At 49.9% G+C, this 15,489-nt stretch overlaps 2 protein-coding genes across 7 annotated transcripts; one reads left to right on the forward strand and one right to left on the reverse strand.

The window, feature by feature from the left end:
* The first annotated feature begins 2,618 nt into the window (after positions 1-2,618).
* Positions 2,619-9,588, forward strand: LOC100382491 (carbonic anhydrase6). 3 transcript variants are annotated; one of them, NM_001175228.1, is made up of 7 exons: positions 2,619-2,772; positions 6,563-6,627; positions 6,784-6,832; positions 8,448-8,564; positions 8,695-8,834; positions 8,948-9,053; positions 9,156-9,506. In NM_001175228.1, exons 1-7 carry the CDS (start codon positions 2,647-2,649, stop codon positions 9,288-9,290), a joined length of 738 nt encoding a protein of 245 aa, NP_001168699.1. In that variant the 5' UTR covers positions 2,619-2,646; the 3' UTR covers positions 9,291-9,506. The 3 variants fall into 3 exon arrangements, with proteins under 3 accessions (NP_001168699.1, XP_008655227.1, XP_035817423.1); XM_008657005.4 differs by lacking the exon at positions 2,619-2,772 and adding an exon at positions 6,180-6,389 and having other exon boundaries at positions 9,156-9,588; XM_035961530.1 differs by lacking the exon at positions 2,619-2,772 and adding an exon at positions 6,201-6,468 and having other exon boundaries at positions 9,156-9,588.
* Positions 9,589-10,544: 956 nt separating this feature from the next.
* LOC100285933 (vegetative cell wall protein gp1) lies at positions 10,545-12,953 on the reverse strand. 4 transcript variants are annotated; one of them, XM_008656899.4, is made up of 3 exons: positions 11,733-12,953; positions 11,020-11,172; positions 10,545-10,889 (listed from the first exon to the last, which is right to left on the reverse strand). In XM_008656899.4, exons 1-3 carry the CDS (start codon positions 12,668-12,670, stop codon positions 10,742-10,744), a joined length of 1,239 nt encoding a protein of 412 aa, XP_008655121.1. In that variant the 5' UTR covers positions 12,671-12,953; the 3' UTR covers positions 10,545-10,741. The 4 variants fall into 4 exon arrangements, with proteins under 4 accessions (XP_008655121.1, XP_008655120.1, XP_008655119.1 ...); XM_008656898.4 differs by having other exon boundaries at positions 11,020-11,159; positions 11,733-12,945; XM_008656897.4 differs by having other exon boundaries at positions 11,024-11,172; positions 11,733-12,945.
* Positions 12,954-15,489: the final 2,536 nt, after the last annotated feature.

Below are 15,489 nucleotides of genomic sequence, written 5' to 3' on the forward strand. Positions count from 1 at the left end.
TGACAACGGTGCCCAATAGTAGTGTCAAACACGGAAATAGTCCCACAAAAATGATATGAACCTAAAATTATAGAGAAAAGACAAACGAAAAAAATGAGGCGCTCGTCCGCCACACGGAGCATATCCCATTCCCATGACGAGGGCCGCGACGAGGGATGCCCATCCTCGTGAGCGGAGCGAGTGGCGCGCTGGCGGATGAGGTATTGGGTGGTCCAGATCTACCGGCCTAGGTCCAGCCGAGCCGCACGCCGTCGCCGCCGCTCTCGTAGACGGGGCTGTAATGGTCTTGCTTGTCAGCATGCGTGCGTTCGTGTGTATAAGTCGGCAGCACAGAGCACAAGCGGCGCGCTCGTAGAATGCCTGCCTTCCCCATCCGCACCTCCGCGTCGTCTAGCGTCGTCGGCAACCTCGCCAAAACCCACCGCCCCAGGCTCATCAAGAACGCCGCTGCCCTCTTCGCCACAAGCCCCCAGTGGCGGATCCAGAAATGAGTTAAGGGGGGCGCTAACTTCCCAGTCACGAGTGGCAGAGACAATACAAGCTTCTTTTTTCTCTATTTTTTTTCTAATGGGACTATAAAATTAATCGAGAAGTTTATATGAGCTGTTCAGATCTGAATTCTGAGCAAGGATAACCATAAGAGGGAATTGTATAGATGAGTTCAAGCTGGATTTAAAGGCGGATCAGTTAAAATTCATAGAAAAAAATCTAGAATTCCTCTGCTTGGCATCTCATCAAATTTCCCCATATATTTGAATATTTCCGAATTTCTTCAAATTTCCCTCGCTTTTGCTTCAGACTATGACCAAGAACTGTGACCCCGCTCCCTGCAAAGCAAGCAAATCTGGAAAAAAAACTTTATTAATATATTTTTTAAGGAAACAGAAAGAAAACACTTCAAATGGAGCTATTCTGACTCGGGCAGTCCGGCCTCGGCGGTGCTCCGGGTCCGGGCGCCGGCGGGGCGAGCGTCGCTGCGGCCTCGACGGTGAATGATACAGCCACCCAGTCGGGCGTCGGTGGTGCTCCGGCTTGGCTGCGCTGTGCCGATGCGTGCTGCGGCGGCGGCCCCAGGCTCATCAAGAACGCCGCCGCCCTCTTCGCCGCAGCCGTCAGCCCCCTCCACTCTTGTGGTACGTAAGGAGTACACCAACGTACGCATGGCTCACATGCATTGTACAACATGCATGCGTGTCGTCCGTCGCTTCTCTATATCCACTGGATCTCTTGCCTCATCTAGCAGCTCGAAACCGAGCACTACACTTCCTTCTCTGACTTTTACTTCGGAGATGGGACAGTACAGACACGCATGTCTGACCTTGCTGGGCGCGAGGTCACAGGCCTCCACGCTGTGGAACCAAAAGCCGTCCCTCACATTATCTAGGATGGTATATGGACCATGCGTATTACTAACTCCATTTTTAAAATATTTGTTGATTGCTAGTTTATTTTTAAATTAAAACACGATAAATAAAAAAACAGGGAAAGCACATGATATTCTTGAAACTAAGAAAAATCCGAGTGTGACGCAAGGATTTCAGTCCCACCCTAATAATGCACCTCGCCACCTATAGTAGTGTCACTTCATTGCGCTCCTCAATCAATAGAAAAAAAAGGCACCCGGCACCCTTCCGGAATATATACCAAGAGTTACTACTACTATACCACGAGGTCTGCAAATGCGGCATTCCATATAGAAATATGTATAGTATATAGTCTCATCATCTCATGAGCTCTACTTGCTTTTCCCCAATCATGGAATAGTATAATATTCCGCCCATCTTGAGAAGAAGTCACTCCTAGCTAGCTTTATCTTCAAGTCAATTATCTTAATTCCAGCTAGCTTTTATAATAGCAAAAAAAAAAGGGCATGCTATCAATGCAAAATACACTCCATGGTGAATCTGATTACGTGGCATATATAAATTTTGGTATTTTCCGTCCAATTTAATTATCAAATTTAAGGTAATTTATTAGTTTATGTTAAATCTAGAACATCTTTATTTTTTGACATATGCATGCCAACCATCTCCGGTAGAAATATTCCGGCCGGGAGGGGGTTGTTTCCAAAGAGAGGCGGGCAATGAGATGAGAGTGTTAGTCTGAAGGCAGCTACTTTTAATATGCTTTCGGTATTAGCATAATCCCACAAAAAGTCTCGAGTGGAAAGAAGCTAGAAAGGTTCAAGTACACTTGTTTAGTGATGTCGATCCTATAATATAATATTAATATTAAATGGCTGCCCTTTTTCTCGCTATCTAAAGCGATAAGACCAGTACAGGAGATAGCTATAGGTTGTGGTGCCAACCTCAATGTAGTGTCAAACACGAAGATAGCACCAAAAAAAGATATGAACCTGAAATTATGGAGAAAAGACAAACAAACAAAATTGAGGCACCAGTCCGCCACACGGAGCATATCCCATTTCCATCACGGGGGCCGCGACGAGGGATGCCCATCCTCGTGAGTGAAGCGAGTGGCACGCTGGCGGATGAGGCGTCGGGTGGTCCGTATCTATCGGCCCAGCCGAGGCGCGCGACGGCGTCGCCGCTCTCGCATACGGGCTGTAACGGTCTTGCTTGTTGGCACGCGTGCGTCCTTGTGTATAAGTTGGCAGAACAGAGCACAAACGCGCGCGCTTGTAGAATGCCCGCCTTTCCCGTCCGCGCCTCCGCTTCGTCCAGCGTCGTCGGTAGCCTCACCGGTACCCGCCGCCCCAGGCTCATCAAGAACACCACCGTCATCTTCGCCACCGCCCCCTCCACCCTCGTGGTACGTACGGAGTACACCAACGTACGCATGGCTCACATGCATTGTACAACATGCATATGTGTGTCGTCCGTCGCTTCTCTATATCCACTGGATCTCTCGCCTCATACAGCAACTCAAAACCGAGCACTACACTTCCTTCTCTGAATTTTACTTCAGGGATGGGACAATAAGTCGGCACGGACACTCATGTATGACCTTGCTGGGCGCGAGGGTCATGGGCCTCCACGCCATGCAACCAAAAGTCGTCGCTCACATTATCTAAGAGGATGGTATACGTACGTACCATGCATACTACGATATCATATTCTTGAAACTAAGCAAAATCCGAGTGTCACGCAAGGATTTCAGCTCCACGTCGATAATGCACCTCGCCACCTATAGTAGTGCCGCTTCATTGCACTCCTCAATCAATAGAAAAAAACGTATGTGCCATGTATACATGTCCCAATGGATTTTCATTTTTTAGAGGAAATTAGTTTATTTTTTATTGGAAAATGAAATCATTTTTGAAAAATAGAGTTATCAGACTAGTAAGAGTATGGAGACCGCACCCGACACCCTTCTGGTGTACCTAGAGTAGACATGTTCAAATTTGGGTCGGGTCAGGTCAAAGTCGGATCGTGAGCTATTTATCATGACCCATACCCGACCCGTGCTTAGTGTCGGATCGGGTCGGTTTGTTTCCGGTTGGGTCAGGTTTTTTTGGCTTTGGGTCGGATTTTTTTCGGGTGGGGTCAGGTTTTGGGTCAAAAATCACGATCTGTACCTAACCCGTGAATTATTATGGGTCAAAAATTATGGCCCGTACCCTTGCATTGGTTGGGTCGGACCGGATTTTTTTCGGACAGATCGAGTCGGGTTTGTCGGGTGGATGGCCCATGATCAGGCTAACCGAGAGGTACTAGTATACCACAAGGTCTGCAAATGCGGCATTCCATATAGAAATATGTATAATATAGTCTCATGTGCTCTACTTACTTTTGCCGGTTTGCCCAATCATGGAATAGTATAATACCCCGCCCATCTTGAGAAGTCAGTCACTCCTAGCTAGCTTTTTATAATAGCAAAAAAAAAGGGCATGTTATCAAAATACACTCCATGGTGAATCTGATTACGTGGCATATATAAATTTTGGTATTTTCCGTCCAATTTAATTATCAAATTTAAGGTAATTTATTAGTTTACGTTAAATATAGAACATCTTTATTTTTTTGACATATGCATGCCAACCATCTCCAGTAGAAATATTCCGGCCGGGAGGGGGTTGTTTCCAAAGAGAGGCGGCCAATGAGATGAGAGTACTAGTCTGGAGGCAGCTACTTTTAATATGCCTTCGGTATTAGCATAATCCCACATACAAAAGTCTCGAATAGAAAGAAGAAAGGTTCAAGTACACTTGTTTAGTGATGTCGATCGTATAATATAATATTAATATATATATGGCTGCCCTTTTTCCTATCTCTCTAAAGCGATAAGAACAGTACAGGAGGAGATAGCTACATTTGGGTCGTTAGAAGGGTCCAAGTCCCCAATAGCTAACCCTAACCCCACATGCATCTTTTTGGCTTTTGAGTTCTGCGTTTGGTCCATGACGCGCCCAGGTATACCAACCGACGGTCATAAAAGCGCTACCAGTGCCCATCCACGGCAGTTCACAATTTTTAGGACAGCATGTATAATTTTGAGACGGTAGAACGGTTTTCTAAGTTTAAGTGACAATATAGTCTCTAATCATAAATACAGTTAGAAGACAATATATATGCATAAAGAATCATGTATATATAGAGAACCTTTTCGTGAAGATGTCCGTCTCTTATATTTTTTCAGTTAATAATCTTCTAGAAACCCCTCAATAGGCCTCCTATTAAATATGGTTGTACACGTCTTTATAACGTCAATAGTTTTATATATACGCAGTAGATAGATACAGTATGTGGAAAATAAAAAAGCGAAGAAATATATAGCGGAAGGAAGGAGTAATTTAAGCGCGCCGATAAGGAAGATTCCCAAATACAAAGGGCGTGTGGCCATCGCATATTAGCGTCCCAGCATCGTCCGGGGCGGGGGGGGGGGGGGGGACCCTTCGGTCTAGTTGCAGATGATTCAGAAGTTGGAGCGTGCAGAATTTGCTAATCCAGTTTGGGATGGGTGGGTGTGCGGCGCACCACCGCACGTTGGTTGTATAGCCTCGCTGGCAGTCAGGCGCGCTATCTCTAGCACATCCTCTATTTTATTCCAAATTTTAAACTTCACTACACTAGCGGCTGTCGACACTCGACAGTAGGCAAGTGTCAGTGTCCTTGGATCTGGGAACGGGACCCTGGGAAAACTAGCATTTCTTGTAGTCTGGGGAGCCAGCAATAGGAAGGATGGCTCTTGCGCAGATAGCCGGGCCGGGCCGGGCCACTTGTTTGCGCTTGGTGTCCGTACCCACCGGCCACCGCACCGCGCAGATCGCCAGAAGTTTGCTGCTTCCTAGCAAGGTCAACTTGTCCCTCCAGTCATTGGCCTCAGCAACTACTAGTACATACTACGTACATGTTACCCCGTGTAGTTTCTGGCCCAAACATGCAATCTAAGATAGCGATTGGTTTCAGAGTATGATAGAACGGAACTGTTTCGCTTATAATTTATTGTTGTTTAGATTAATTCCGTATATAATAGAGCCGCTCTAAAAAAAATTACGCTTAAGTGTTGAATTATCTAGCTTCCCTTCCAGACGGACCGTTTATCCTAACTGCCTTCGAAACCAAACACAACCTAAGTTACGCTTCGGGTTGACTCACTTTTTTGGCTTGCCAATGAACGACGTATGCATTTTAGACCATTATAATTTATGTACGTACGTACGTATATATATCTATAATCTTCGGTTTGAAGAATTAAAAAAATCTGTTAGACAAAATAAGCCATAGATACGATAGATTCTGATATATGTTCACACAGAACTAATTAATAATTTACATTTCTTTTCGTAGTCATACAAGAATGAAATTTTTGTTTTGACACGTTACGACACAAGTAATAAAATCATAAAAGTGGCAATTTGTTTGTACTATTTGGTTACGGAATAACAAGTGTTAAATGTAGTCGTCTAAATAAACCGAAAAGAAGAAGAAGAAAAAAATGAACACGCAAGTTCGCGTTCTCAGGCCCTACGTATACTCATTCGAAGAAGAAAAAAAAGAAAAGAAAATAAAATTGGGACACTGACTTTATCTTGAACTTTCTCTCCTCTCACTGACATAATAACTGCACGTGTCGTCATGCTTGCTACTATTCCCTCCAGTAAACTTGACGACGTGCGGTGCAGCTCAAGAGTCAAACGAGAGAGATGGTGGAAGCGAGAGAGGGGGGGGGGGGGGGGGGGGGGGGGGGGGGGGGGGGGGGGGGGGGGGGGGGGGGGGGGGGGGGGGGGGGGGGGGGGGGGGAGAAGAAAAGAGTAGAAGGTGAGCAGCTGCCTTTGCCCCTCCGCCTCCGCCGTTATAAAATGGGAGGAGGGAGGGGGGCAGCGAAGCCATCCATCCATCCATAGATCCCTCACCTCACTCACTCGTGAAGAACCAGAGAACCCACCCACCCTCCTTCATCTCCTACATCCACATCTATCCAAGAAGGTCCGTTCTCTCCTCCCCGCTCCCCTCAGCAATAATCTCCGCACGGCAACCTCGCTCCTCCGTTTTGGTTTTCCTCTGTGTGTGCGTGCATTCTTTTCTCTTGTGCGTGCATGACGAGCTCTGACCGACGACGACGATGTTTAATTAACCTCTGGCTGTTGGCGACATTGCAGGCCATGGGCGACGCCGTGGAGCACCTCAAGAGCGGGTTCCAGAAGTTCAAGACCGAGGTGTATGAGTAAGTGCTTTGCTTGATTCCCCGATCGAGCAGTTTTCGCAGCCCCATGTCGTCGTTTGCTTATTGGTTTGTCTCTTGGGAATGAATTAATTCTGCGAGCTCCAACTGATCCCGTCGTTGCCCCCCTTTCGATCTTCTTCTTTTTCTTTCTCGCAGCAAGAAGCCGGAGCTGTTCGAGCCTCTCAAGGCCGGTCAGGCCCCCAAGGTACGTGACTAGTACTACTCGCCCTGTAGCTCTCTCTCTATCGTCACCGGCCCAGCATTGCCGCGTTCTCCCATCTTTCTGAACTGCAAGGACGACCCTGCCGCACCTACGGCGCTGCTCCATCATCCACACACCCCAGCTGTGTCGCTGGGTGCGCAACTGCATTATTTGCGCGTGTGACGAGGTCAACGCGTTGCGGTAGACAAACGGAAACAAGTAGTAGTCTGTTGGATTGGATATGATATGCGTACATAACTAGCTTATACATATTTGGTTCGTACTTTATTTGTTATATTTTAGTTCAAAATAAACTAGCGGGTGATAAATATTCAAAAGTGCATGTAGCGCCGGATATTTATACGCGTACGTGCATGAACCGTGGACACTAACGTGCATGCGCGCCGGCCGCCGAGGTGCATCCATCCCCATGTGCAAATCCACCGGCCGGTAGTAGTCAAATATTCTTTGCACCAAAAGAAAAAAAAAGACAGAGGCAGTCTAGCCGTGTTGAATTTGAATTACAATGGTAGTCTCACGTCCACACCTACCTAGCCGTGTTGAATTACGTACATTATTTGTTTTTGAACATATATATATGGTCACGTACGTCCATGTCCACATTTAATTTGAACGCCAGCAAACAGGTGGTGGTCCCGTCTGATTTTGGTTCGATGCATGTCTTAGCGTGTGGTGGTCCAGCCATGATTGAGCGCAGATAGGCCCGAGCCCGGCCCCCACCATTCATTCAGCTCTCGACCGGTCCTGTGTCCGGTGGCTGTGAAGCACTGGCCGGCACGTTGCTCTCTACTATACTCGAGAGTCGAGAGTAGTTGGGCGCATAATTGTTGGGCAGGGCCCACTGCCCCGTTGCCTTTTAGCATTGAGAGAACAGACACGCGGTTGCATCTGCCGTGCTGATATGGACACCCACGTCCCAGGTCCACATGACGAAATTCGTTATCGGGTTCATCTGTGTTCGTGGATATATGCAGCGCCTCACCATCTTTGCGTGCCAACTTCAACTTGGCGCGCACGGAAGCCAGCGTCGAATATCCTCGTCGCAAATAGTAGTACGTCGGCTTGTTTGGTTTGCATCCACACATGTTGCACCTATTTTTGTAATTAATGAAGATAAAATACAATACAAGTCATAGCCAGATAAAGTGCATGTTTGGTTGGCTGTTTAATTTGCCATATTTTATCGCACTTTTGTGTGTAAACTTAGTTATTCAATTCGAAGGACTAAACTTACGGTAAAGTGTGATATAGTTATCCACCAACCAAACAGACTCCTCTAAAACCACGCACGGAACCGACCTTCCTGCGGCCTGGATTTTCTACGATCTGCCCCTGTATGCATATATATAAAATATACGTAGTGAAAAGAGCGTCGGAACAAAGACAGGGGGCGGGTCAAAACTCAAAAGCCGCCGCCTTTTTGGTTCTGGGTGGCGTGCCGGCGTGCAAATCCGCTGATCAGGGCCGATCTGCCTACCCGCTTATCGATAGGAGCCGCCGCGCGCGGGAACTGGACTGCATTTTTTTTCTATTATTTTTGGACTCCCTCTTCTTTTCGCCGACCTGAGACGGTGATTTCCCCTCTCTTCCGGTGCAGTACATGGTGTTCGCCTGCTCCGACTCCCGCGTGTGCCCGTCGGTGACCCTGGGCCTGCAGCCCGGCGAGGCCTTCACCGTGCGCAACATCGCCGCCATGGTCCCGGCCTACGACAAGGTAACGCGCGCGCGCGCGCTCGTCGTACACACGCCACCCGGCGGCGCAATGGACGACGTTCTCACAACAACTCACTAGCAGCTACTGTGTTGCCTTTCGTTACTTACCATCAATCAATAATTGCATGCAGACCAAGTACACCGGCATCGGGTCCGCCATCGAGTACGCCGTGTGCGCCCTCAAGGTGGAGGTCCTCGTGGTCATCGGCCACAGCTGCTGCGGTGGCATCCGGGCGCTGCTCTCCCTCCAGGACGGTGCACCCGACAACTTGTAAGTATCTCGTCGTTCACAACCATACATTTCTGATCATCTATCCGATCGAGGCGTACGTGTGCCCATGCATGCATGGTGTGTTTATGTCATGGTGTCGTCATGGCATGCAGCCACTTCGTCGAGAACTGGGTCAAGATCGGCTTCCCTGCCAAGGTCAAGGTGAAGAAAGAGCACGCCTCCGTGCCCTTCGATGACCAGTGCTCCATCCTGGAGAAGGTACGTACATACACCGCCGTACACGTGCGATCGAGTAGTTTATTGGTACGTTTCGTGATTTGCTCACCAGAGAGGACGATCGACCTTGTGTTTCTGCTGCAGGAGGCCGTGAACGTGTCCCTGGAGAACCTCAAGACCTACCCCTTCGTCCAGGAAGGGCTGGCCAAGGGGACCCTCAAGCTGGTCGGCGCCCACTACGACTTCGTGTCCGGGAACTTCCTCGTATGGGAAACTTAGCCACACCCGCCGCTCAGCGCGCGGCTTCGTCGTCACAACTCCTATATCTTCATAAATATATATATCCACTACCTATATATACCTACCGATATGTGAATGCGAGGAGTACTATTACCTGCATGTTTTCAGCAGTATGCAGCTACGTACATATATATGTACCGGATCGCCTAACGACGTGAATGTAATAAGCAATAATATTTTCTACCGCTTTTTTTTATTTCTTTCTAACCTCGAGCTTCTATATGTAGCAACAACATTTTCTACGTACATATATATGTGCCACCCGTATTCCGACTGATATACCTATCACTAGTACAAAAGAGATCTAAGCTACCAGTACGCACAAATTTTCACTGACGGTTTTAATTGGTGGTTCCTTAATCTAACTATCCGTAAACTTTATGTTATAAATACACTTTCTTCCTCCAACATGAATAGTAGGTCACAGCCAACGGAAGAGGCACACCAATATTCGAGTAACCGGGCCGGATTGGGCCGTATAGTTGGGCTGCGTCTTGTAAAGGATTACCTTTTGCGTCGGCCTGCCTATAAAAAGAAGCGGATGACTTCACCTCCGGGCATGATGAATGAGAATAACAAAGTTCCAACCCCTACATTCTTCTTCTACCTCTGCCATCCTCTCTGTATTTTTCCCAGCTCCTATCTTCTCTTCGTCGTAGTGCTGCCCTTCAGCGAGGTGCTGGACTGGAGCACCTTCTCGGTGGTGCTCGCCGAGAGAAGGGCATACCGGCGGACCTCAAGAACTTCCTGTGGCACGCCGCACGCCACGCCCATCAAGTACGACTTCTTCCACATGATCCTGCACTCCATCTGGTTGAGTAGAGCGAACCAGGTCGAGCTCGACGGCTGAACTGTGCGGTCAAGTCTCTGGAACAGATTAGTCTGTAACTGAGCTCGACGGCTGATCTTACGGCAGCTTGCCCTACTGTGCTGTCAGTTAGGCTGTTCAGATGCGCCCGCACATGTAAACAATTCTATATATGCAACCTTTTTTTGCATCATACTCTAATTCTTAGAATAAACGAAAATTTTGTTTCCATCCAACTAACTCATTGAATGTTGCAACTCTAGCTCGCTGATCCAACACTTAAAAAAAGCAGCAGCGCAGCTTACTTTGAATGTTATCCGTTTGAAGCAGAATCAACTCCACGAGCATTTTATCCTTTAATTAATTCATCTCTTCCTGTTGTTGGGGGGGGGGGGGGGGGGGGGGGTCCCCTACAGCCTTTACTGTTAGAAAAAACATTTCACTGACAAAGAAGTGATATAAAATCATAAACCAGTGCCAAAAACAGCGTGTGCAACAGCTAATTAACGCGCGGTTACATTTATTTCCAGAATCTACAATTAGTACTTGATTCCAACAACGCCAGAGCAGGACGAGTCGTGTCAGACCATGCTGAAGAGATTAGCCGTGGAGATGACCGCGTTCAGAGCGAGCACCAGGAACGCGACGAAGGACAGCCACAGGGCGCCGGTGATCTTCCTGACGAAGGCGTCCGTGCCGAACCTGGACACCCACAGGTCGTTGCGCGACGCGGCCGCCGACGACGCCGACATGAGGAGGTACGCCAGAACCTGCAAGCGGCGTACGGCACCACACGCCGCCGCGCGAAGCAGCGAGCGCTGACGGGTTCAGTGTTCTCTTGCACATGCATGCATGGCACGAGCAGACAGTTTCATTCAGTCAGTCGAGGGAACTGCGTACTTGCCTGGTCCAGGAACAGGCTGCAGTAGTAGCTCGACATGGTCCGGAACGTAAACCTGGGTGAGACCAGGTGGCGGATTTTGCCCAATGACTGCGCGACCGAGTAGGCGAACACGATCACGTTCACTGCGACGGCGTACCTGCCGCCGTCCACTCGAGATTTCGAGTACAGTAGACCGTCAGATGGATTTTTATTTTAAAATCGTTTCATGAAATAGTTGGTGTAAAACGTTCTAGTGTCCGTCATGGAAGAAACGTGTAAGGCCTTGTTCGGTTACATGGGATATAATCCCACCATGGATTTAATTCGGATATGGATTGGGTGAATCCATATCTCACACCCAATCCCATGGTGGGATTAAATCCATCAACAAATCCATGTGACTTTCAAAGCTAGTTATTCTTTTGATCCATGGATTCTAATGTAAACTTGTGCAATATCTCATGGATTTGTTCCATACCTAATGGGCTATGATAGCATCCATGTCTTCTATAGTTTAAAAAATTCCCAAACCTTTGGGTTATATTCTATGATTGGTTTAACCGAATAAAAAAAATTAAGTAGTCATGGATTATTTTGGGGCATGGATTGAGGCATGGATTTAATTCCAATCCATGCTAATCCAGAGCGGGATTGGTGTAAACGAACAAAGCCTAAAAGGGAGCCGAGACAAAACGCGCGCGTGGGGGCAAGTGGCGTGGCGATCACTGACCTGTACTGCAGGTGGCGGGCGTAGTAGTCGCCGGCCCATCCGGACGTCCGGGCACTGGCGATCACCGAGAAGGCCGCGAGGCTGAGCACCGCCGTGGCCAGGCGCAGCGCCAGCAACAGCTCCCTCCGCTCGGCGACCGCGGCCACGGCCGCCGCCACACCGGGGACCACGGATGCCCCGCTCTCCGCCGCCCCCGCCGCGTGCTGCTGCTGCTGCTGCTGGTCGAGGCGCGCCTTGCCGAGGCGCAGCGGCGACGTGACGGCCTCCTCGACTGGGTCGAAGTGCACCGCGACGGCCGGCGACGACAGCGGCAGCTTCGTCTCCGCGCGCTTGGGCGTGCTCTGGCCGCTCCTCTTGCTGTTGTTGGCCACGGGCGCGGGACTCGACGGCGTCGGAGACGCCGACGGAGTAGGAGAGTTGGTGGTGGCGGGCGACGTCTGCGACGACAGTGGCCGGGCGAGGCCCGTCGCCATCTGGCGGAGCGGCTCGCGGGCCGGCTCCGCCGTGGCCGCGGCGGCCTTATTAGCGCTCCCTTCTTGTTCTTGCCCGTCTTGCCTGGCTGGGCTGCTGGGCGGCGGCACGAGGCGTGGCGCAGCGTGGTGCGTGGGCGAGAGCTGCGGGTTCTTGGGGGGCGCTCCTTCCCTCCCGTCGCTGGAGAAGCTGGCCTCCTCCCGCGGCGACCCGTCGGCCAGATACGGCGGCGGCTCGTCCTCCAGAGGCGGAGGAGGAGTGGGCACGGGCGGCGGAGACCGCTCCGGCGCCGGCGTCCGTGGCGTGGACGCCATGGTGTGTGCGTGTGAGTGTGACGAACCGCTGCCGCGCGTGGCGGAAGGATGGAAGGAAGGGATCGGCGGGGAGAGGTTACGTGTGGCTTTCCCAGTTTTATGCGCTTCTTTACTCTCGTTTCGTTTTGGTTCGGTCCCTCTCCCTCGTCGCATTTTGCTATAGGGAACTTTACGTCTGTCTTGCTGCCTGCCTCCAGTCCAAGCACATTATAGTTTTTTGTCATCAGAGGGGCTAATCTCGATCGTTACGAATTCATGACGAATTCCGTTTTCATTGATTCTGGCTTGGCGGTACAATACAAACGGCGTTCGTTTTGCGTTTCGTTTTCCGTTTAAAAAGGTCTTGAGAGAATTCTAGATCTGTCACTACAAGATTTTTTTTATTTTGTGTTTTGACTGCATTTGTAATCAAAGACTTAAAATTGTATCATATATTCTTTAACTCTCTCTTATACTTAAAAAACCGATAAAGGATAGGCGGTGCATGCCCTTAAGCTGTCTCCAGCAAAAGACGCTAAAGCGTCCGCTACTCTATATATAGCATTTTTCATCGTTCGCTACGGGCCTAACAAGAAACGGTAAACGATCCGCTAAAATATAGCGTCTGTCCGTGACCGTCCACCGCTAAATCTAATGTTTTGCTGTTCACCCGATATCCATCAGCGTGCATGGGTGTCCTCGTCTCCGAGCAACGTCCGCACAATTGAGCTAGCAGCGGCACCATGCCTATGACCCCGCGTAGTTGAGACAGGAGGAGGACCATCACATGGGGAAGGAGGACCACTGGACCACCGTGCCATAGCCGTCGAGGCGGAGCTTCCATGCCGCGGTGGAGGACCTGGCCTCAACAGTGGCAGCCACAGCCGCGTGCTGGAGCAAACAGTGGCACTACTAGAACCTCGGGACAAGGATTTCGGCTCTAGTAGAATAGCTCGGCTGGAGCAAACAGCGGCACTGGTAGACATGGCGAAGGTGCTCGAAGCTACAACCATGGCGTAATGTTCTCTAGCTGAAGCCATGACGCAAGGTGCTCCAAGCTACAACCATGGCGTGAGGTGGTCTAAACTGTAGCGATGGCGAAGGTGGTGGGATATCGCGCTCAAGGTTCTCGACGAAATGCTCACACAGTTGCGAAGCAAAAAAACAACGGTTGTGATTTAGTAAAGTTTGTTAAGTTGTCATATTAAAGTGGATGAGATATAGATGATGAATTTTAGAGGACGCTGTTGGAGTCGATGAAGATATAGAGGATACAATCCTTTAGAGTGTCATGTAAATGACAAAGAATATTTATTTAGTGGATGAAATTTAAAGGACATTGCTGGAGACAACCTTAGATTGTATCATGGAGTCTTTAGCTCTCTTTTGTATATGGAAAACCGATACAAGATTAGGCTAATCATGCCCTTAGAGCGAGTATAGTAGTACAAGCCTAATTACATGACACTTCTATTTAGGTGGATGAGAGAGACAACAAAAAGTAGAGGAAGTAAGCTCTTATGCAAGAGTCTGGTGTTACACGAGCTCTAAGATAAAAGGATGAAAGAGAAAAGACATGAGAATAATGCAAGAGCCATTTTTATTATATAAGTATTTTTAATGTTGGCTCTATATAATATGACAAGTCTATTGTAGACTATATTATTAAACTTTCTATTAGATACGTTAGGCAGGCAACTGGCATGGCACATGTAAATATATGTGTCTAAACGGGCGGCCCGGCTCGACATGAACCCGTTAGACTCAACAGCTAATCGGGTCGTGCCGAATCGACCCACGTGCTGTTAACTTAGACACTATTAAATCAGTCCTATTTTAGGACGGTCCACTAGACACGATCCATTTAATCTTTACTACTCTATAAGACTCTAATGTAGACCACCGTGCACCGTGGTTCTGCCTCTCTCTCCGACAGGTAGGCCCAAAACGTCGTTTCAGCCGTCCACACGCCCGCCCTTCCCTCGAGATTGTCGCCGCCTCGAAACCCCCTTCGTGAGTCATCCTACCGCACACTCCGTTTCCAAATCCATTCCCCACTGTCCCCGCCCTCCCTGCTAGGGTTTTGCCACCATGGCCGCAGCCGCTGCCCGGAGGCTCCTCTCCCGTCGTGCCTCCTCATCCTCCCTCTCCATGGTCCAGGTCTGTCGGGGACTCCAAAGTTGTTCGTCGCCGTGCGACCCGTCGAGCGCTGATGCCGTCCACCGCTTCACTGGCCGCCAGGAGCGCACCGTGACCGGCTGAAGCCATCCACCGCTGGACGGCCACCAAGAGCTGAGGAGCCCACGCAGCCTCGGCCTCGCTCGTCCACGGCCACCAATACCACTCGCTGGCGGCCACCGCCGGGCTTCTCGGCCCCACCACCATGGTCTCCACCGCCGCGTCTTGCCTCACCATCACGCTCGAACTCACCTCCCCCTCACCTCTCCCGCCGCGCTGCACTCCCTCGTGCACTCCTCCTTGTCCTACGCCGCCGTCGCAGCAGCAGCAGCGGTGGTTCGAGTCCAAGGTGGTCCCCGCGGCGTGGAGCAGCGGGTACCTACGTGTACGACGACGCCTACCCGTCCTACAACGACAAGATCTCGTCGGCGTTGGGGCACCTGTTCGGTGGAAGCCTGGGTGTGCCATCAAGACCAGAACAGTTGTACGCCCAATCGTACCTACAGAGAGCCAATAGCCTGGGCGGCGGCCATGGCGCGGTGGCGCCCGCCGTCACGGACACGCTCACGAAGGCGATCACGTCGGATCCGAGCTTCCAGTCGGTGCTGGTGGCGGCGATCACGTCCGTCATGGGGCGTGGCGGAGCTACTGCTACTCAAAAGTGATCAAGATCGACGGCGCATGCAGCATTCGCTCATGCAGAAGATCGACTGGCAAGGACAGATCACCATTTTGACCCCAAACTACTCTATAAGACTCTAATGTAGACCACCGTGCACCGTGGTTCTGCCTCTCTCTCCGACAGGTAGGCCCAA

Source organism: Zea mays, chromosome 8 (assembly GCF_902167145.1).
Source record: "Zea mays cultivar B73 chromosome 8, Zm-B73-REFERENCE-NAM-5.0, whole genome shotgun sequence".
Lineage (NCBI taxonomy): Eukaryota > Viridiplantae > Streptophyta > Magnoliopsida > Poales > Poaceae > Zea > Zea mays.